The sequence below is a fragment of the Entamoeba invadens genome, assembly GCF_000330505.1.
Source record: "Entamoeba invadens IP1 unplaced genomic scaffold scaff_1105074725591, whole genome shotgun sequence".
In the NCBI taxonomy this organism is placed as follows: domain Eukaryota; phylum Evosea; order Mastigamoebida; family Endamoebidae; genus Entamoeba; species Entamoeba invadens.
In genome coordinates, this window is record NW_004191750.1 from 214,688 (window position 1) to 236,788 (window position 22,101).

The window sequence follows — 22,101 nt, forward strand, 5'->3', positions numbered from 1 at the left end:
AAGGTTGGACGATACCATGTATATATATTTATTTTCATGTTCATTTCGTTGTGTTCTAAACAGCACATTTAATAAAGAAAACATGATAATAGTTTTTATTTAAAATAATACAAGTTGTTAACAACTTTGGATCGAGTTGCACAAAATTTAACAATTTGTTTTGATTCACAAAAACAATTTATGTCATTTTAAAAAATACATAATATTTATAATTAGTTATGTGTATTAACTTTATCCAAACACAGTTAAATGGTCGTTGAAAATTTGTTTTTAATGTTACACTATGAATTATCAATTATTATTTAAAACAAATTGTTAAATATGAAAATTATTAACATTTTCTTTATTATTTAAAAGTCAAAAAGTGTTAGATTTGGGTAATTTATTTGAATATGTATTTATAGTACATGTCAAATAACAATCTACTTGCTTTTATGAGTATTACATCGTTTTGTAGAATATTTAATTAAAACACTTCAAAAATCCCAAATATTATAACATAAAAAAGAAGTAATGTCTGTTGATGAAAACACATCATTTCAAACAATTAAATGTTCATATTTATGTTTTAAAATTTTTTCAAAATAAAGATGGTTTTGATAAATGACAATTATACAGAAAAAACATCTTTTAAAAACACAATAATAAAATGGTATAACATATTGTTTTCTGTCTTTTTGTTTTCTGTGTTTTTTATCCCTGAATAAATAATCATTTATTACTATAATTTACTTGAGTATTTTTTGTTTGACATAAACAACAAACTATTACCATTAATTTAATTTACTATGTTTTAAAACTATTAAAAAAACATGGAGATTTGTTATGGCTTTTCAAAACTACATAAAACTATACTTTCTATTCCTCATTATTTAAATGGTTTTCTTTTTTACCATCATTTTAGAATGTGTATAGTTTGGACGATTTTGTGGCTAGCCATTTTTTTATCACTACTGGCTGACAAATCCTAATTAATTTATTCAACGAATTAAAAATAATAGTTCCAAACACAAATTCTGGCTGAAAATATTTAAAAATTAACACGGGCTAGCCACCAGTTGAATCCGGTTTGCAGCCCTGGTATTTAGTTGAATATTTTAGAAAATTGTTAATTTAAAAATAAACCAAAATTATAATACAGTCGAAGGTTGAATTCCGCCAAACAACCATAAGTGTTGAACTACACAGCCAGTTGGTTGAATTTTTCAAAAATGATGAGTGGTGACGCCCACATTTTATTAACGCACATTTCCATTTGTTTCCACCTTTGTTTCATTTCGAAATACTCTTGATAGTTTCCCCGCATACTTTCAAACTCAATTTTGCTCACAGGCAAAGTGTTATCGTTATCAAAACAAAAACATTTCTCCACGTCTCTCCACGTCAGTTTTGGACTTTTTTCAAAATTGAAAATGTTGAAAGTATTATCGGCCAAATTATTATCGCTCCTTTGAGTTTTGTCATCTTTGTAATCGTTGTAGATATTTAGTTTTTCTTTAAATCTTTCAAGTTCCATATAATCAAGTTGGTCTTTTAAAGACACGGAAAAGGGAGTTAAATCAACAGAATATGTTTTTCCTTGTTTTTCGTGTTGAAGATTTTTACTGTCTTTTGATGGTAGTTTGTCTGCAATTCGCTCTTTCAGACTTTTTGGCGGTTTTGTGACTTTTTCGGTCTTTTCCGACTTTTTATTTTGCGTTTTTGTAATTTTCACTGCATCAAATTGTTGAAGAAAGGTGTCAAGTAATTTGTTGCGCTCAATTTCCTCCTCTTTATCGCTTTGCGTCGTTTTGTTGTTTGTTTTAATATCGTTTTGTGGTAAAATTGGAAGTGTTTCGTTATCACTTTTTTCATCTTCATCAGTGAAAAAATCTGAATATGTTTGAGTAAAGTTAGGAGCGGTTTTATCATTTTTTAAAAGTTCTTGTTGAATTGCCAAAAGTCTGTCGAACAGGCACGAACTTTCTTGTTCGGAATTTACTTGGAAAATGTCGTTATTGTTATCCAAATTATTATTTTCGGCTAAATCGTCTTGTGGTTTTTTTATGAGTATTTCTTCGTTTTTGTGTGAAAGTTTAGTTTCAAGTTGTTTCGGTTTATCTTCAATATCGTCGACAGTTTCAACTGAAAATTCTTTTTGGAGTTGTTCATTAAAATTACTTTGTTCGTCCAAAAAATTGAACATCCGATATATTAAAAAGAAAATCGTTTTGTTTTGTGATTCGTCAAGACTTGAAATCTGATAAACAAATTCCCGCCACACTTCGCTGTCTATAAGTTTCATTACTTTTTACAGTTTCTTTTTATTTAAATACAAAAAAAAGTTGAATAAAAATAACTTATAAGAATTCATTATCATTTCTAAACTATAACAATAGTTAATATTACCTTATTTTTATTCTATTCAAAAAATGTTTCCTTTGAAAAAAACACTTAATTACAAAACCCTACTTAGAGACTGTTTTACTTAAAATGGCTGAAAAACCACCAGGACGCACCATTGAAGAGTTTTTTGCGGACATCGATACGAACAAAACAGGCAAAGTGAATGCCGACGAATACTTTGAAGGTGTAAAAATGTGGCGTCGAGACATAGTTGAGAGTGACAAAGCCAGTCAGACCCTTTTATTCAACTTGGCAGATTTGGATGATGACGGTGAAATTGATATTCGCCAGTTTGCGCGTTTAATGGCGATCTTAAACAAAGGGTTTGGGAAAGATGCGAAAAGTGTATTTACAACAGTCTTCCTTCTTCTCGACATTCATGACAAAGGCAAAATAGGTGAAAAGGAGTTAGCTCGTTTAATGAAGAAGATGGGCAAAGACTTAAAAAATGAAGAAATTGAGTCTTTTCTTGATTCAGTAGATGGGGACTTAGACGGGTATATTACTCTTCAAGAGTTCCTTAAATTCTTCCTCCCTCCACAAGACAAAAACACTGTGCCAAGTAATAAAAAAGCCGAATAATTTACTATTTTTTACTATTACTTCTAGTTCAGGGTTTTTTTTACTATTCGTCTAGTTTTAGTTATTATAAATAATCTATAAATTGCAAAGAATAAGAACTTACTCATATGCGTCTTGTTCTTCCTCTTCTTTAGGCGGCTCTACAGGTTTGTTCACTCCAAGAGACTTCAAGAACGCAACAGACTTCGCTCGTACCTCTTCCAGTCGTTTGTATATTTCCATGAACCCTGGTCTTTTATTTGGAGTGATGTTCCATGTATCTAACATGATTTTATAGACTAAATCTCCTATTGGATCTTCTTCTTCTTCTTTTTCAGCTTCATCATCTTCGACTCCATAGTCATTTTCTTCTTGAACAACAGGCTTTGGTGCATATCCCCCAGCTTCTTTTTCTCTTTTGAACGGGTTTTTCAAAAAATCCGGCTTTGCTAGTCGAACCCCAGACTGAACCGCATCAAGAACGGCGGGAGCACCTACAAGATTGGAATATGGTAGATTTCCACCACTAAATAATTCCCAAATGGTCACGCCATACGCCCATATATCATTGAAGACATCAAACTTCTTCGATGCTAAAGCCTCCGGCGCAGTCCATTTGAATGGGATCTTGGCATCATCCTTGGCTTGGTACTCCCCACTCTCAGACACTCTTGACAACCCAAAGTCGGAGATTCTTCCTCTCAACCCACTTGCGTCTTCATACCACAACACATTTCTCAGAGCCAAGTCTCTATGAATAATACTTAATGATCCCAAATATGCCATCCCAGCTGCTATATCCTCAGCTACTTGCAGTAAATCCATAAATGGCTTTTTAACCTTTTTTACTAGTTTAAGCACATCGCCCTTTGCCAAAGCAAGAATCATATACAATTTATCTTCTCCAGTAGCTTCAAAGTGATGTTTGTATATCCCATACATAGTCGACAAATTTGGATGTTTCAACTTGGAACTCACAAAGGCCTCCTTAGCTATATCAACGAGTTGAGCATTTTGCTCCTCTTTTGAAATCACCTTCTTCGGCTTCGTTGGGTCTTTTTCTACCTTTTTGGCACTCCCATCTGGTGGTGGTATTCCAAACGGATCCGCATCCTCCGGATCTCCAGATATCCCTTTCATGGCTACTTCAGTGGTCCCTAGCCAAAGTGCTTTGTAGACTAACCCAAAGGCACCTTGGCCTAACGCAGAGATCGGCACAACATCTGTTAAGTATCCAAATCGTTCGAAGAGGGACATATCAAACTTGACATCTTCATTATAGACTTCGAGTCGCGCTCGAGAGATCTTCTTTGCAGTCACCACGTCGATTTTCATATCAGTGAATTCCTCTTGTTTTGCGACAGAAAATGAGTCGTCGCTGTTATACCCATTTTCAAGTAATAACTGTTTTAAAGCATCATTGTCATCAAGACCAGCCAATTTTAACGTCTCTAAGACTTTCTCATCAAATTCGGGTTTGTCCTCAAACGACACCAAAACAAATTCAGTGGTCCCAATGATGACTTTCGTGTTATTTTTCCGAAGAACAGCCAAATTCATTTCTTTATCAAAAGAGAGAAATTGTAATCCCTCTGTAGCTCCTAAGACAAATATTTCTTTTCCTTTCGAACAGATTGACCCGCCTTTATTAGTGATTTTAATCTCTTCTGGATTTTCTATTAATTGTTTGGAGACGACATCTAATAATAAAATCTTGTCATTTGAGAGGCCAAACCCTTCTCCGCCACCTAATATAACTCCAAGCTTTTGGTCCGGCATGTATACACAATTCGGACTTAACAATTTAATTGGAAGTTGGGCGACTGTGACCCATTCACTCTTTTTATTACTGAAGGCATCGTACATGAAAATGTCCTTGTTATGCTCATCTCCTATTTTCCCACCAATGACAAAGATCTTCCCATCAGTAGTTACAAAAGAGCCATGTTTAAATATCACTCCAAATGGTAATTCACTGGTCGACACTACCTTCTCAGTCTTCATATCAATTATAACAAAGGAATTACTCTTCGTCTGATTTCCGGTGCGAAATCCGATGATATAAAGTTTGTCGTTGTATAACACTACACTGTTCTCAACTCCAAAATCACTGATCCCTTCTATTTTGATGAAAAAGACTTCTTTGGTCTCCATATTCACTTTAATGATCTTCGTTAAGTTCTTTTTCGAAGAAACACCACCAACAAAGTAAATAAAAGTCCCATCAGTGACACCCGCAGACTTGGAAAACGCAAACGTCTCTTCGTCATACTCATCAGACTTCGAATTGAACTTATCCATAGTCCACCGTGCATTTGGAATACTGAATGAGTAAACGTTTTTGTTGTATTCTGTGGCACCTTGTGTTAATGGAATTTCTCCTCCAAAGACATAGAGAAGACCATTCACCATAAACATGTTAAATTCTCGTAGACCTGTAACAGGCAAAGTTTTGGCTTCACCAATTAACACTTTCTTTTGAATGTGCTCACCCATTTCAACTTTAATCATTATCAGTTTGAGGTTTTATAGTTTTGTATAACACAGCTTTTTTCATATTAAAACTGTTCTCTTGAAAGTCATTTAATTATATTTATAGTTTTGTTTACTAGTATGGTGTAGTTAAATACACTTTCAAAGAGTTTTGAGAATTATTACTCTTTCAATACCAAAAATGATTGTGTATTAATTATTAATAACACTCGACTCGGTTTTTCATATAAATTTATATTTTTTTATTATTAATTATTTTTGAAGCCTTTGAATAAAAAAAAGGTGTAATAATTATTGTTTTATTATTAGTGATAGTATGCTCTAATAATCGGGATTAAAAAATAATTGAATTATAATTATTATTTAATATTAATAATACTATAATAATTAAATCTATAATAATTTGATTATTATTGTTTATAAATTTAATAAAAAAAAATAAAACAATATGACGAAGAATTAATAATTATAATAAAAATGCTATTATATATAGTTTAAACAACCATCAGACCCTCATACAACGAAGTCTCTTGTATATTACAAGACTTGAGAAATGTTGATATGTATTGTGTTGTGAGAGTTGTGTTATAGCGCTCCATTCCTCTTAATGTTTCGATGATCTCATGTTGTTGTGAGATATCTGAGAAATGGAAAAGAAGTGCCAAAAGCACTAAAAGAGCTGACCAATCGAGTGGAGGAACGAAAATGACTTTTCTATTCACAAGTGAGAGAACTTCCTTTAAGATTGAAAAGATGAGAAGTGTGTGATTTTCTGAGTGGAACGACACAGCCTTTAAAAGGCCAGAAAAATGGCGAGTGCAAAAAACAGACGAAGCACAAAGGAAAGGAACAACAAACCCAAGACACGTCTCAACCTGGTCGTTCAACGCATAATATACATCACTCACAAACTGTTTCATGCAGAGGTCGTATAATTTAATGTTGACTTTCGGTTGCGTTAAAAGATAATTAACCCAGTCAAGTGTGACACTTAACGACTCACTCTGGGTTGTTTTATCAAGGCTCGACGTATAAGGCAGTATTGTTGTTGTAAAATCGTACCCAAAGCCCTGAAAAATACTAACATCAATTTCTTTTTGGTAAATTTTTGAAATGACGGTCTGTCTCTTCCCCAAATCGTCGCTTTTAAGCTCACTCAAAATCTCAATCACTTGTTTCGTCATTTGCTTTTCAAGTTTATTTTCTAACATGTATAATTTGTATTTCAATTATACTATTATAATAATAATTATTATCATTAATTTATTAAAACATTATAATTGTAAAAGTAAATTATTATTTCATATATTTTAGACGAAAAATAATAACAATTTTAATAACAATTTATTTTTTTGTTGTTTGTTTTGTGGGTTTCTAAAAATAGCATTTTTTATTAATAATTTATAATATCCAATTTAGTTCTACTTTTTCGCATTTTAAACTGTTAATATGTTTTTTTATTTCCAAAAAAAACGAAAATAATATATACTTTTAAAAACTATATTTATAGTTAATTCGATTCTAATTGAAAGATAATTTGTTGTTACATATTTTTTTGAAAAAAAAAACATCCAGTTACAAGAACACAAATTATTAGTTTTGATTCAATTAAATTATAGTTTACAGTTTGTTTCGAATTCTTTTCCAATAAATATCAATTCGGTTTTTTTGTTGTTTTTGGAAATAAAACACATCACAGGAAAATACGCATTAAAAACGTACAAACATATCTGTGAACATTCAAATGTTGTTTATACTTCTAACGACCATTTCAAGTGCATACCTGACTCCATTGTCCGATTGTCAAGCAGCAAGAATTACTTATTATGATAGTTATAGCTCAGAAAATGTACGTTGTCAGTTGGGGACTGCTAATATGGACACACTCTTTCGTTGCGCACCCAATACAGCTTTTCTCAACAAGGCTTCTCAGTGTGGTATATGTTATGAAGCTGTTGGTGAGTTAGGTTCTGTACGATTTATGGTGACTGATGAGTGTCCTGCCAGTTCTAACAGTGAACATTGCTCGGGTGATTACACACACTTTGATATGGCTGCAAATGCTTTCCCGAGTCTATGTAAATCATCATTAGGAATATGTAACATAACATATAGAATGGTTGCTTGTGACCACACGGGGAATATCCAAGCGAAACTCAAAGATGGTTCAGGCAATGGGTACATTGGTGCAATTTTTCGAAACCACGTTGTTGGAATAAAGAAAGTGCAAATTTCGTTGGGTGGAAATACACACGATTTGACACGAGACGAGTCGAACCAATGGGAGTACAATGGAATCTTGTCGTTGCCAATCACTTACTTGATAACGTCAATCGATGACGACACAGTCAATTTGGTTATCAATGATTACTCCACAACAACACTCCACGAAGCAGAAAGGAACTTCAAAATCCCACAAGACACATTCTTCGACATCTCGACACTTCAAAAAACTACAAAGACAAGCTCACAAGAATGTTGTCAAATGCCTGAGTACAACACGGTCTATACTGATCGTTTTGAGACTCCATTTTTGTTCTTAACTGGAGGAACTAAAAATGAGTGTGACTCAAATAAATATGAGGGAAGCTGTGCGGTTTCTGTTAAGATAGCACAATGGGGATACTTCAAAATTACAACGGGAGACCACCAATTGTACGCCAAGTCGATCAAAGCAGTCACATTCTATGCAAAGGCAACAAAAGCATCAAATTTGGATTTGTGGGCTGAGACCGTTTCGGGGTTCAAAAAAACAATTTCAATGACAACTAATTTCCAGATGTACACAATTAACTTGAGTGAAATGGGTGTGAAAGAAAGCGACCAATATTGGTACGGCATTCAGTTCCAAAACACTGACCCAAGTGAAGTCACGTACTACTTGGACGCAATAATATTGGTCTACGACGACGAGGTGTGTACAGAAAAGTGTTCTGATCACACATCAACTTGCAAAACAATTGTTGAGAGTAGTGACGATACATCTTCAGCTCAAAAGAGTTCACAACCCGACGAGAGCAGTAGTAGTGAAGGTAAAGAAAGTAATGCCATGAGTAGCGACAACACACAATCAAGTGAAGAGAGTAGCAACAATAGCGGTGAAAGCAGTGGCAAACCAAGTGGTGAGAGTAGTGAAAGTAAAGAAAGTAGTGATAAACCGGGCGTCATAAGTAGTGACAACACGCCATCTGGTGGAGAGAGTGGAAATAATGAAGAAAGTAAAGTCCCGGGGCAAGACGGAAGTATTTCTATTTTCTGTTTAACTGCTGCCTTTATCTGTGTTGTCGTTCTGGTTTAATTAAGTCTTTTCAATCTTTTGTTATTTTACTATATTTTAATGATTAAGATATAGTATATTTATAAAATTTAAATAATTGTATTTTTATATTTTTTTGTCTCAGATAAATATATTAAATGTTAATAATAAAAGCAAAAGTATAGTATATTAATAAAAACAATACATATTTATAATATAATATAATAATATAATAAGAATGATAAGAAGAGATTATAAAAGCCGAAAAGAAACAACAAAAAAAGAGAAATGAAGAGATGAATAAAACTCACTTTGCCTTGTTTTGGATGTCAGCAAGGAGTGCAGAACGCTTTCCTTCTTCGACCTTGACATCAGCAGCAATGACAGGGGCTGATCTGTCGTTGGTTTCTGTTTGTTTGAGTTCAGCACCCTTTTCGATGCCTTGAAGGAGTTGTCCTCTGTCATTCTTCTTGAGTTCAACATTCTTGTCGATGACTGGAGCTGACTTGTCAACAGTGGTTGTGTCTTTTAATTTGACATCCTTGAGTCCAGCGAGTTTTGATGCGTCCATTGCGGCTTTCGAGTTTTTAAAGTGCTTTTTATTTTAGAGGTTTTGTCGGTCTTTTTCAAGATGGACGTAATCTCGTATTTATAACTCTCATTGAAATAAATAAAACCATGTTTGTGTGGTGTATTTCTTTTTCTTGTTAATAAAAACCTAATGAAAAGGAGCTTAATTGTTGTATGGTTGATTTGGACAAAAATCTTGAAATCGTTATTAAAATTATTGAAATGATTTAAAAAATTTGAAAAAATTTTAAAAATTAATTTCTTTTAATTTTGTAGTAAATGTTAAAAAGGTATAGTATATTTTATTATAATATTTGTTGAGACACCAAGATTTTATATAATTTTTTAAATTAAATTGTTTTACTAAAATAAAACATGAATAAATAATTTAAAATTTATTATTAATTAAAATTAAATAATTTAATGTATTAAAATTTGTTATAAATTGGTTTTTATTGGAATTGTTGTTTAATAGTTGTTTCAAACAACTTGTTTGGCCAGAGTACCCAAAAATAAAAATAGATGGCAAGGGTTTTAAACTTTTTGAAAGAAACAAAAATTGAAACAATTATGAGCACTTTTCTTCTTTAACATATAAAAATTCCAAAATTTGTTTTTTTAACCTAAAATTTGTTTTTAGATATATTTTTTTATTTAAAAGAATCTGGTAATAAATATGAAAAGGCCATACAAAATTGATTGGGGTAAAGAAAGAAATATGGAGGTTTTAGTTGATAGAAAATATTTCTGTAGAGTTTGCGTCATTATTATCAATAAAACAATTGCCTCAGATCATTACCTAACACACGAAGAAAATAATGATGAAGTAACCAAATGCAAAGTTGCTCAATATTTTTTCAATGGTTTAAAATATGCTTCAAAAAAGAAAATATGGAATTTATTCAATACGAAACTGTTGAGACAGAATCTGCTGTAAATAGAGATAAAAAACTAATCGAAAGTGGAAGAGAATTGACAACAGAAATTTCATTGTTATTTGCAGAAAATAATATAGTATGTAAAGCTGAAGTTCTTGAAAAACTTTTGGTGATGATTAAAAGATACATAAAAATGGAAGGAATAGGAATTCTAGACAAAATAAGATCAAGCCATCAAACCATTACATCAAGAATTAATATAGAAGCTACCAAAATCGAAAAGAACATACAAGAAACATGTGAAAAAGCACAACATGCTGCTATAATGACCGATGAATGTACAGTACACCACAAACATTGGTATAATTATTACACCAGAATTGTTATGCCTGATTTAAAAGTACTCACTCGTTTGGTTGAAGTGAAAACGTATTCTGGCAAGGCTACTGGTGAGAACACGAAAGAAAACTTAATCGAAGGTTTAAAATGTGTTAAATGTGACAAAAATAAAGTATCTGCAATAGTAACTGATGGGGCAGGAAACATGCAAGGGGTGGAAAATGGTGTGGGTCCTCTTGTTGTTCGAGAATTTAGTGTTATACCCAAACGACAATTTGAAATTATGTCAGTTTGGTGTTTCTGTCACCGTTTAGATCTATGCGCAGAAGAATATTTAAGTGTTGATGGAGCCAATGAATGTGTTGAAATCATATCTGAAATATGTTATTTTTTGAGAGTTGAAAAGTCTTTTTATTTAAAATACTCTATGTTGTTTCCAACTTATTGTCCAACTCGTTGGTTATCACTTGAATCCATATTTGATTGGTGTCATAAACATTATGATAATGTGGTCGAGTTTTTGGAAGGTTTTGAGGACAAAGATAAAGAATGTGGTGAATATACAGTTAATCAATTGTGTTTGTTGTTCAGTGGAAGTGTAATAAAAAACCACATTTTATTTATTTTGGATACAATTGGAAAACTCCAAATGTTAAACAAAGAACTTCAAAGAAAGGATGCATGCATATTCAGAGCGTATGAAAAAATTCAATTATATAAAACGAAAATAAGTAATATGAAAATAGATATAATTAATAAACAATTTGTGTTGTTTCCTAACTTAAAAGAAATTATAGATTTTTTCGATATTGAATGGATGATAGATCTCATTCAGGTACTCGAAACAACACTTGATGTTCGTTTTTACAGTGTTTGCACATCTCCAAAATTCAAAGGAACTTGTTCAAAATACATTAAAAATGTCAAATAAATCCTCTCAAACAAAAAGAAAGAGAATCGCACTGCAATTTGTTGGACGAAATGTGTCATTTTGCAATTCATTTTGATAAAATAATCAACGGTGATTATCAGCCAACGAAAAATATGATAATCTATATGGAAGAAGTAAATGAAATAAAGAATATGGATAATTATGTACACTTGAGAAATGGTATTATTTTACAAAAAAGAGAACATCTTCATAAATTCAAAGAAACGTGGGTCGTTGATAAAATTGATCTTCTTGATTATTAACCCCTTTTAAGGAAAAATTCAAATTTGAACAACCTTCTTCGTTATTTGATGAGCATACCACCTTCAACTGCAACATGTGAATATGGTTTTTCTATATTAAAACGTGTTTGTGAACCCAACTCAAAAGAAAAAAACGACCAAAAACAGATTACTTATCAAAGATTGTGCTATTAACAAAGAACTACATCAAACAAAATATTAATTATTATATCAATGATTGTAACTTTAATTAATAAATGTTTTAATTATTTTTGTATAATTATTTTTTGTTACCATAATTATTTTTTTGCCATATTATTCGAAAATAACATAATTTGAAAAAATACGAAAAAAATATTTTTTAACACGTCTGCAAAACGTGGTGGCAAGGTTTTGATTTTTTAAGAACTCTGTTTGGCTACTTTCGAGTCTCTTGTTAGTAATTTTAAAAGTGGCTGACTTAAAATATAATATTTTTTTAATATAAAAAAATTATAGTAAAAATATTATTCAAATCACTAATTTTTATGTTAAAAGAATTTTTAAAATAAACTATATATATTTAAAATAATTATTAAAGAATGAAATAAAAAATCATTCAAATTATTTATTGATGGATATCTTTTAAACACAAACACGACACGTTGATGTTTTTATTTTTTAGTATTTCATAATTAATATTTACTACATTATTATCACACTTAAAACTAGAAATGGTAGTTGTTTTTATTATTTTTTATAGTACTTTATTATTGCACAAAAAATAAAAATTATATTTTTAATTTACATTTAGTTCGATGAAAAAATATTCGAATTACACAAAAAATCAAAAAACGTATTAATTTGCTAATTTGCTATTTTTCTTGGTTTTTTTCTTTATTGTAATGTTTGAACCAAAGGGACTTATCAACCAATTTGGATGTAATAGTTTTAAATCTTCCTTTGTATTTGACATACTTTCAATCCTTTATTTCTCATTTTTGTATTGAGTATCATCACTTTTACAATTCTCAAAAATCTGTAAAAATTCCACAACATTTTTAAATATTGTTTTTCTACTCAAAAGATTAGCAACATTACACAACTTCTTTTTAATATCACCTCTGGTTATTTCTCTTTCTTCTGTGATAATTCTAACTTCATGAGTTGGTTCAGTAGTGTTTTCTATAAATAAATTGGCTCTAAAATCTGCCTTTAAAAGTATAGGAGTGTTATTCTGGCATTTTACAATTGGATGTATGACTGAATTGATACCCAATTGGACATCTCTTGTCTTGAAAATTGTCTTCTTTAAAATATTTATTATACAACATGTGGTGACAAGGAACTCCACTACTCGTGTATAAGTTGCAAGTATAATTATTACTTTTTCTATTGTGCAGTCTTCCATGCATGTAACAGTTTTATAATTATTGAGGAGAGACTTAATTGTGTTAGGTATCAGAGTTTTTAACAATTTATTAGGGATGACTAGTAAGCTTATTTGCATTTCTTTTTATGTGAAAGCTCAGCATTGCAATGCAACTGTTTTGTGTAAAGAACAAAGGCTTGTGCATCTACCCAATGAAGGAATTGTTTGTTGAACGGATAAAGTTGCATGAGAAAAAAATGCTTCAACTAAATTTGGCATATAATCTTTGGTCAACTTGTAATGGCAGAAAAGTATTTTTAATGTCAAATAGCGTTCTCAACATTCTATATTTAGTTGAAGGCTTGTAGAATTCAACTTGAGTATATTTATCGGTCATATAAACCATTGATAAATAGTCTGCAAAGTCTTTCTGAGTAAACATGTTATCTACTTGTTGATCAAATGATATTTGGATTTAAGACGTTGCATCAAAAGAGTAACTTGTTCACAAACAATGCTTCAGCTTTTTAAATGTCTGAATTTCCCCGAAACATATCATAAAAATACTAATTATTTCTTTTTTTTATTAAAATGGTTTATTATATTTCTTCCAATATGTAAATAACAATGAGTTATTTTTATAGTTGAACCAAACACCTTTAATAACGACGAACTTTGTGTCTCTAACATGTCTCCTAAAAAGCCAAAAAATGCTTTTTCCTTTTATTCAATTCACTTTTAGTTCATCGAGGAAAATCACAAAAAAATTATCAATGAATCATATATAAATTCCAAACACACCATTTTTATTGTTATTTTTAAAAACAATCATAAACAACAGTTTGTTAAATTTGTTGGTGCAGTGGGTATCATCAACCACAAGACAGTTTTATGGTAGTCTTGTATAGAAGTCAAACTCAGACAAAAGCAACTCAAAAAACGACCTTCTATATCAGTGAATATAAAGTATTGAAATCTTCAAGTGAATCAAAGTAACTTTCTAAAATTTTCTGCGTGTTTCTTATTGTTATACCGATTTGATTGACATCTTATCTTATATAACTTTTGTGCATCTATTACAATGTTATTGTTGAGTCTTGACAACGAACTTGAAATTCCATCATTGGCATCTTTAATTAACAACAATTTTGTTTCATTAGAAATGGTGTTGTGTACTTCTTTAAGAATTGTTGATTCATTGTGATTAAAATGCCAAGGATCAAAGACTATACCACTAACTTTTGAATCTTTGGCAATATAAATACAATTTCTGAAGAACAACCTTTGTGTTTACAAAAAGGTTTGTTTTGGACTGTTGGTTCTGGTGTGCGTTGCTTTGTATATTTTTATTTGTTTTTTGTGGAGAGTATAAAAGGCAAACTACTTTAATTTTGCATTCAGAGTTGCAGTTAAACAAGTTCCCAACAAATCAAACGATCCATTTCTAATTTTATCGTTAATTGAAGAAAAAAACTATTGTTTTTTGTTGACTAATTCTTATCCACATAACAGAATAACCAATATTATCTATTACTTCTATGACAAACTTTGGCTTTAATTATTCTTTTGATAAAATTTAAAGTTCGTTTTGTGTTGTAACACATAGTGATGTAAATGCCACTCTTTAAGAATGACTTCATAAAGAAAAAATGACATTTTAAATAACAAGTTAAGTTTAAAAAAAATAATACAAAAAGTTTGTGTAATTCGAATATTTTTTCATCGAACTAAATGTAAATTAAAAATATAATTTTTAGTTTTTTGTACAATAATAAAGTACTATAAAAAAATAATAAAAACAACTACCATTTCTAGTTTTAAGTGTGATAATAATGTAGTAAATATTAATTATGAAATACTAAAAAATAAAAACATCAACGTGTCGTGTTTGTGTTTAAAAGATATCCATCTTATTTTTTCCCAAATTATATTTGAAATTATAATTATTTGATTATTAAATTACAAATTATAACAACTATTATGTCTTTTGATATTTTTGGGGACTATTGTAAATAAGGTATAATAAATTAATATAATTAGTTGTTTAGTACTTAACAAAGTTGGAAACTTTCAAAAAGGCTAAAAAAGTCTTCGACATATCAACAATAACAGAAGTCGCCGAATAGCTATAAGAAGATTAATCACGTGTCTTTTATCAGTTATTTTGATATTTCAAAATCCATTCAACAAAACCAATAATTGAACAAAAGAGTAAACTAAAATGTAAAGCCTTTTTTTATTTATAATATATTTGTAAATTATTTTTAAATAATATAAAAATCCTCATCATTTATAACAAAATATGAAGTTTGTTTTACTTCTTTGAAACATTTTAAACAACTTTTAATCAATTTATATAACTTTAATAAAAAATAGTTAGTATAAATGGTATCGACAACATTCCAAAAGTCTTTCATTTTGGCAATAAAATAAAAGGTTAATACATTACCGTGCAATATTCTTTACTCAACTTTAAATCATAATAAACTGATTTCAACAATTTTCGGCTTTTCTAAATTACAAATACAGTCTTGAGTGGTGTAAAAATTGTTAATACTATTGTATTTCAACTAAAAAAAAGATAAACGAATTCCAAAAAAGTTCCAAAAATGGATAATGACGTAATCATTTCTATAAATATATTTTCATGGTATTATTTATTCATGTACAAAGGTTCACCATTTATCAAAATATAGTAAAAAACATTGAAAATAAGGAAATTAATAAATTACAGAATAAAGGGTGATATCCACTGGACAAAAGACCCCTAAACGATTTTTGGATTCTTCAGATAACATTCTCGTACTTCTTGATTCAAATCTTTTGAGGGTTCCAAAGTACCTGTTTTTCACATCATTAGCACTCCGCCCTTGAAGACACTTACTGATAAACGTCCATTTATTACCAACTTCTTTTCTGGTTTTCATTATAGTTTGATCTTCTTCAATTGTCCATGGTCTCTTACTTTGATTCTTAAACATCAAAGAGTTAAAGTACCGTTCTCGACACTGTTTACGATTGCGTCCTTTTATGTTCTTTTCTACTTTCTTCCAGTCTTTAATACCATACTCTTGTATTGCTTGTAAGAGTGCATCATCTTCACTCGAAGACCATGGCCCAAATTTTATTTGCTGTGGGGCTTTTAGAACAATTTCCATCTTTTGATTTTGAATGAATCAGTTCCATTATATAAGGTCAAAATAGATTCTTTTGATATCAAATCTTGATTCGCCTTCTATTTTGTTGTCTTGTGTTATTTTTAATAAATAGATTAATAGCTTTGTTTACTATTTCAGTTTAATTAATTAATTTCTGTTTCTTCAAAGAGTAATTAATCGTTTAAAAACCAAATCAGTATGGTTCAGTAATTTGTTGGATAAATCTTGTTGACTTTTTAAAGTGTGAAATTACCGGCTTGTAACAATAACAGTACAACGATAAATCTGGAAGTTTGGAGAGTTTGGTTAATAATTCTGCTTGAAAGATATTGAAAGCCGCCTAAAATGACGTTTAGAAGACACCTGGTGTTATTTTTCGTTAAAAAAATTAGGAATATTTGTTAACTTAAATATAAAAATAACCAAAATATGAAAAAAAAAAAAACAAGACATAAATAGAGTAATATCTAAAACAAAAACCTTTTTAAAACATTTTCAATAACAATTGTTTTGACAATAAGACATAGCAAGTGTTGTATAATAAAAAACTATAATTAAACCATTTATTATTTGACAAACTTTTTCGTTTTTAAATGATTATTTAAAAGTAAATTTGATTAAAAAACAAAAAAACTATTATTCAAAGACAATTTAATTGATATTCTTAAAAGAAACAATTAAACTTCTCAAATAATTAATAAAATGTTTTGATTAATTATAAATACATAATAATAATATATACCTGTTATTTGTATGGTTTCATATTAATTTATTAGTAGTTACGACTTTTTAAATTACCAAGTTTAATAGTTTTTTTTAATTATTTAAAATGATAATAAAATATTAAGAAATCCCATAATAATAAAAATTAAAAATAATATACAAAATTGATACATCACATAATTTATATTACTTCTTTATGTTTCCCATACTTAGATATACTATGCCCTGGGTTTAAACAAGAAGCAGAAAGTGGAATATTAGCAGGACAAAAAGTTAGCTTGAGTCGAATCACAGTTCCGGATATTTTTTTCTTTTTGATTCAAATAATAATCTATTACTATTTGACTATTAATACTAATTCCACTACTACTAATAAATATTAATATTCTAATAGATTAATATATGAATTTAATAATAGAATAAATAAGTGGGGTATATAAAATTATAATAGAATTATCACTAAATTATAATTAATATGTAACTAATAATTAATAATAAAATAAAGTGTTATAATTGTACTACCAAAACACACATATTGTTCCGTTCAAAACGAATAATACTCTATTTTAGAGAACAATCTCAGTAAATTGATGGTATACCAAACAATATGAAAAAGCATCGTTTATAACAAAAACAGAAGAAGTCCTAGTGCTGCAGTAATCATAGTGAAGAAAAAGAGATACAAAGAGACATTCCCAACGAAGCGTGTGAGCAGTTCTTTTGATTTTCTGGAGAGAACAAAAGCGGACACCCAAGTGAAGAATGTGACAAAGCCGACCATGAAGAGGACAAAAACAAATGTAGAGATTTGTTTTTCCTCTTCTTCCGCATCAGAGACTTTCTTCGGCCGTCTTGCGCATGGAAAATTTTGTTGATCGAAATATACAGGTTGGTTAATAATATCGACTTGATTGCCAAAGTTATATTGTGTGGGCTGATTTTGAACCGCACCGACTATAATTGGCTGTCCTAGAGATGATTGAGGCAACTGAAAGTAGTAATAGTTCGGTTGATATGGGACCTTAGGTGAATATTCCATTGCACTTTAAAAAGAGTTTTTTTTGGGTTTCAAATACCCACTTTTTTTCAATCCATGTCTAATACTTTTTTTCTATTTGATATTTCTATATATGATATACTATTGTTTATAGTTGTTTTAACTATATATGCAATACTTTGAGGCAAAGGAAGAAATAGAAGACCTTTGGAGCGTTTTGGTATTGACAAATTTGATGCACCGGTTTTGGTATGAAAAAAAGAGATAAGAATGAAGAAAAGTAAAGATGATTTCTGCTAGATTTGCAAAAAGGGAATTTTATGGTAAATAAATGCGCTTGTTGCTGAACAATGAAAAAAGCTACAAATATAGAATCGAAAAATCAAGAAAGGTCATTTGTAGTAAATAAATGTGTAAATACCATTTGGCTTTTATTTGCAATGTTAAATATAAAACACCGCAGTTATTATTTCTTCACAAATCAGATTCTTTTTACCATAAATTATAATTATATTTACTATTTGTTGTAATACTCTTTTTGTGAAATTATTAGTGAATTGAAGAACTTAATAATAATAAGTATGACCGCAATTTACGGATGGGAAAACTAGGTGCCGATCTTCCATTTCTTCTTTTTATTTTACTTTAATTATCAATAAAATTTCGGGATATAAGGAAACATTTCTGTACATCAAAATTTTATGTTTTTGTGACATTTTCCGTCTGTCTGTGTTGTTGTTGAGAGCCTATAATTTGTTTTATTATAATTTTATTTATTATAAATTACTATAAATTAATTAAATTAATATTAATAAAAAGTTAGTTCTTTAATATGGCATATACACATTGAAAATTCTTTACAAAAAACTTACAGTAATTTGATCTGAACTGAAAGGTAGAATGACTAAAATTTCTTATTTTTTAAAACAAAGCTGCCTTACAAACAACTCGAGCTTTTCGACTTTTTTCCTCAACTCTTTTCTACAAATTAATTCCTTTTTTCATTCGAGTAAAAACACTTTACAGAACAAACACCTCACTATTGAGTTCAAGTAGTCCTCCAACCGATTGCTCTATTTGATCAAATCTACTCAAAAGTTGATCAACGGAATCAGAAAAGTCCAACACCGACAGTAACACATCATTTGTACTTTGTTTGTGGATCACAGTCGATTTTTCAGTTGAATCTGCACACTACATTTCAGCACATCACCACAACAGTCAAAGCTTAATACCGCTCTAAAAATGGTATCACAATTAAACTATACTTAATCTATAAATTATAATACAATAAAATCAAACTGTCTCAAGAAGGCCCTCCAATTTTGCGATGTAGTCGTCGAGTGCGCTTGCACAACACACGGTTTGTTGATGCAGTGTATGAAGATATGCTGTTGGATCCAATGGTTCAACGACTGCTGTTGTCTTTGATTCTTCTGTTGGGACTAATGGGATTGGACTAACCCACTCAATTTCCTTTGCTTTTTCCTCTGTCATGGTCTTTCAAGTTTTTAAAGTTCGTTTTCCCTCAGGAAGTTTAAACTAGTAATAAATAATAAAACAATTATATATTTATTATCCGCAACACTTCTTCTTATATACCAGATTTTATAATAAAATAATCTATCAAATTTATACTCTTCAAAAAGGAAAACTTATGTATTAAGTATAGTATTTTAAACTATTATATAAACCATACAATCATTTTGCTACCCAGAGATGTCTCTTCTTATCAAGTCGACACAAGTTCTTCAACAAAGACTTGAAAACACGTGTCTCATTGATCCCAGAAATGTCATTAGAAAACTCTTTGAGAACATCATCGCTCGAAACTTTGCCACCTTTCTTTTCAATGAAATTGGCTAGACGCTCTGCCAAAGTTAGTCCTTCAACGTTCTCCCCTTTTTCTTGCTTTGGTACTTGAGGGGACGACACCACAGACTCTTTAGAAACAACAGCGGAAGAACTTTTTCTTCTCCCCATGATCTGATTCCGTTTGACCAGTTTTAACTTGTAAATAGCCTCTTCCGCTATTTTAGCAGTCTCTTCGTCTGTCAACCTTTTCTCTTCATCCGACAGCGTGTTTGCCTTCTCCATCAAAATTTCGTCGATCACCTTTTCATCGCCTTCAACGACTTTTCCCATCAAATCAATTTTGTTCTTCTTCTCGTCTTTCTCGTCGTCTTTGTCACTCTGGTCGTCACTGTCTACTTGTTTCTTCGATTCTTTTTTTGGCACTGTATCTGTCAACTGGAACAATTCCTTCACAATTTGCTTCTTAAATTGCTTTCTGAGTACTTCATTTTGGTCGCTGAGTATCTTGTTTGATATAATTTCCTTTGATATCTGTCTATTGTATATCCTCTCTTCTATCGTCCCAGAACATATCAATTTGTATATCGAAACGTTCTTAATCTGCCCTATACGCAACGTTCGTTCTTTGGCCTGAGAGTCCACAGTTGGATTCCAGTCGGGGTCAAACAAGACCACCCGATCAGCTCCCGTCAAATTAATACCCAACCCACCAACACGTGTTGTTAATATGAAACAATTGATAGTGTCGTCATGATTAAACGCATCGATCAATGAACTCCGCTTCCCAGCCGCAACATCGCCATCCATTCGTAAGAATATATACTTGTTGTACTCTAACACCTTCTGGAGAATATTCAACATCTGCTTGGTCTGACAAAAGATTAGTGCCTTGTGCTTCTCCTTCCTCCAATTGTCTAAGAGACTTAATAAGACTTTGACCTTTGCACTCTCCATGACATTCTCGTGGTCCATCTCAACGTTCTTATTCAACAGAAGTGGGTGGTTACACACTTTGCGCAAGTAATCGATCGCTACAAGCAAATTGGTATCGCCGTTGATCACTTTTGTAACTGAAAAGGAGTTGATGTACTCTAAGTATAACTCTCGTTGTTTCAGGGAAAGCTTGACAAAGACCACATTCTCCGTTTTGTTGGGTAAAGTCGGTAACACATCTTTTTTGAGTCTTCGCAATAAAAATGGCGCAATCGTGTCTTTCAGCGCTTTCGCGCATTTTAAAGCGGCAGTGAATTGAAAGTAGCTCGCAGAAGTATAAGACCCAAATTTGATTGGGTCGATGAATTGTTGTTTGAAGACGGGAAGTGTCCCCAACTTGCCGGGGTACACAAAGTCGAACAGCGACCAGAGCTCGGCCAAATTGTTTTGAATAGGGGACCCCGACAGAATCAATCTGTTTTCGCTTCTCAATGATTTTATCGCAATCGAAATGCCACTTTTAGGGTTCTTAATTTTATGTCCTTCATCAAGTATAGTGTACAAATATGTCACCCGATTCAAATCATTCAATTTGTTTCTCACAAAGTCGTATGTTGTGACAAATATACAATTGGACGCCTGTGTGAGTAACTCAAGATTGTCTTGCCCACTTGATGAAAGTGCTCGATGGAGCACTATAACCCTAAAAAAGGGGACAAATCGATGGGCTTCAGAAACCCAATGTGATATTAAAGTTAGTGGACATATGATTAAAATGTTACCGACGCGCATCTCTCCACGAGTCGTAAGAACATCACTTTTTGATTGTGTACATTTGGCATATAACGTCGAGTGAAGTCCTTCTAAGAAGGAAAGGACCATCAGAGTCTTTCCTAAACCCATTTCATCACCAACTATCCCTCCTCCTCCTTGTTTATATAACTCGTACATCCACTTCACACCAACTCGCTGATGTTCATAGAGTTCTTCATATAACTTTTGTCGTATTAAAAATCCGGAACGAAACGTCTTTAACTCGCCTTCGGGCTTCACATTGTTTTCAGCGTCTAAATGTGAACTCCCTTTTTGGCTCAAACGTTCATGGAAATACTCTAAAAAGACATCATCACTCCACTCGCGGACATCTTCTTTATTCTCCACAAATACAGCGTCCGTCCCTTTCGCATCTTCGTCTTGTCCTAATGGATTCAGTTTTCCTTTTTTAATCAATTCTTCTCGCGATGAATCGTCATCATCAACTAAACTTATTCCACTCGCTTTTGTATCTGGTGCTGTAATCTCTTGGACATCATTTGACTCTTCACTGTGAAACTCCTCGTCATCAAACTTCCTTTTCATTGAATTATTGAGTTTTCCTTCTGTTATATTTTATATAGGATTATTATTATTATTATTATTATATATGTTACTAATACTAATAATAAGTTTTATAGTTAAATAAATTATAA

At 31.0% G+C, this 22,101-nt stretch overlaps 8 protein-coding genes across 8 annotated transcripts; 2 read left to right on the plus strand and 6 right to left on the minus strand.

Annotated features, from left to right (window-relative positions):
- Positions 1-1,180: 1,180 nt before the first annotated feature.
- EIN_169510 (hypothetical protein) lies at positions 1,181-2,185 on the minus strand (the record flags this gene model as incomplete). Its single annotated transcript, XM_004183804.1, has 1 exon — positions 1,181-2,185. The coding sequence occupies one exon, from the start codon at positions 2,183-2,185 to the stop codon at positions 1,181-1,183; it is 1,005 nt and encodes a 334-aa protein (XP_004183852.1).
- Positions 2,186-2,472: 287 nt separating this feature from the next.
- On the plus strand, positions 2,473-2,967 carry EIN_169520 (calcium-binding protein, putative; the record flags this gene model as incomplete). Its single annotated transcript, XM_004183805.1, has 1 exon — positions 2,473-2,967. The coding sequence occupies one exon, from the start codon at positions 2,473-2,475 to the stop codon at positions 2,965-2,967; it is 495 nt and encodes a 164-aa protein (XP_004183853.1).
- Positions 2,968-3,066: 99 nt separating this feature from the next.
- On the minus strand, positions 3,067-5,457 carry EIN_169530 (tyrosine protein kinase, putative; the record flags this gene model as incomplete). Its single annotated transcript, XM_004183806.1, has 1 exon — positions 3,067-5,457. One exon carries the CDS (start codon positions 5,455-5,457, stop codon positions 3,067-3,069), a length of 2,391 nt encoding a protein of 796 aa, XP_004183854.1.
- A 476-nt stretch (positions 5,458-5,933) lies between these two features.
- On the minus strand, positions 5,934-6,623 carry EIN_169540 (hypothetical protein; the record flags this gene model as incomplete). The annotated part of the gene is made up of 1 exon (XM_004183807.1): positions 5,934-6,623. One exon carries the CDS (start codon positions 6,621-6,623, stop codon positions 5,934-5,936), a length of 690 nt encoding a protein of 229 aa, XP_004183855.1.
- Positions 6,624-7,183: 560 nt separating this feature from the next.
- On the plus strand, positions 7,184-8,737 carry EIN_169550 (hypothetical protein; the record flags this gene model as incomplete). The annotated part of the gene is made up of 1 exon (XM_004183808.1): positions 7,184-8,737. The coding sequence occupies one exon, from the start codon at positions 7,184-7,186 to the stop codon at positions 8,735-8,737; it is 1,554 nt and encodes a 517-aa protein (XP_004183856.1).
- A 6,989-nt stretch (positions 8,738-15,726) lies between these two features.
- Positions 15,727-16,164, minus strand: EIN_169560 (r2r3-MYB transcription factor, putative; the record flags this gene model as incomplete). Its single annotated transcript, XM_004183809.1, has 1 exon — positions 15,727-16,164. One exon carries the CDS (start codon positions 16,162-16,164, stop codon positions 15,727-15,729), a length of 438 nt encoding a protein of 145 aa, XP_004183857.1.
- Positions 16,165-17,509: 1,345 nt separating this feature from the next.
- Positions 17,510-17,926, minus strand: EIN_169570 (hypothetical protein; the record flags this gene model as incomplete). Its single annotated transcript, XM_004183810.1, has 1 exon — positions 17,510-17,926. The coding sequence occupies one exon, from the start codon at positions 17,924-17,926 to the stop codon at positions 17,510-17,512; it is 417 nt and encodes a 138-aa protein (XP_004183858.1).
- A 1,659-nt stretch (positions 17,927-19,585) lies between these two features.
- Positions 19,586-21,991, minus strand: EIN_169580 (DNA repair and recombination protein RAD26, putative; the record flags this gene model as incomplete). Its single annotated transcript, XM_004183811.1, has 1 exon — positions 19,586-21,991. One exon carries the CDS (start codon positions 21,989-21,991, stop codon positions 19,586-19,588), a length of 2,406 nt encoding a protein of 801 aa, XP_004183859.1.
- Between the last annotated feature and the right edge of the window lie 110 nt (positions 21,992-22,101).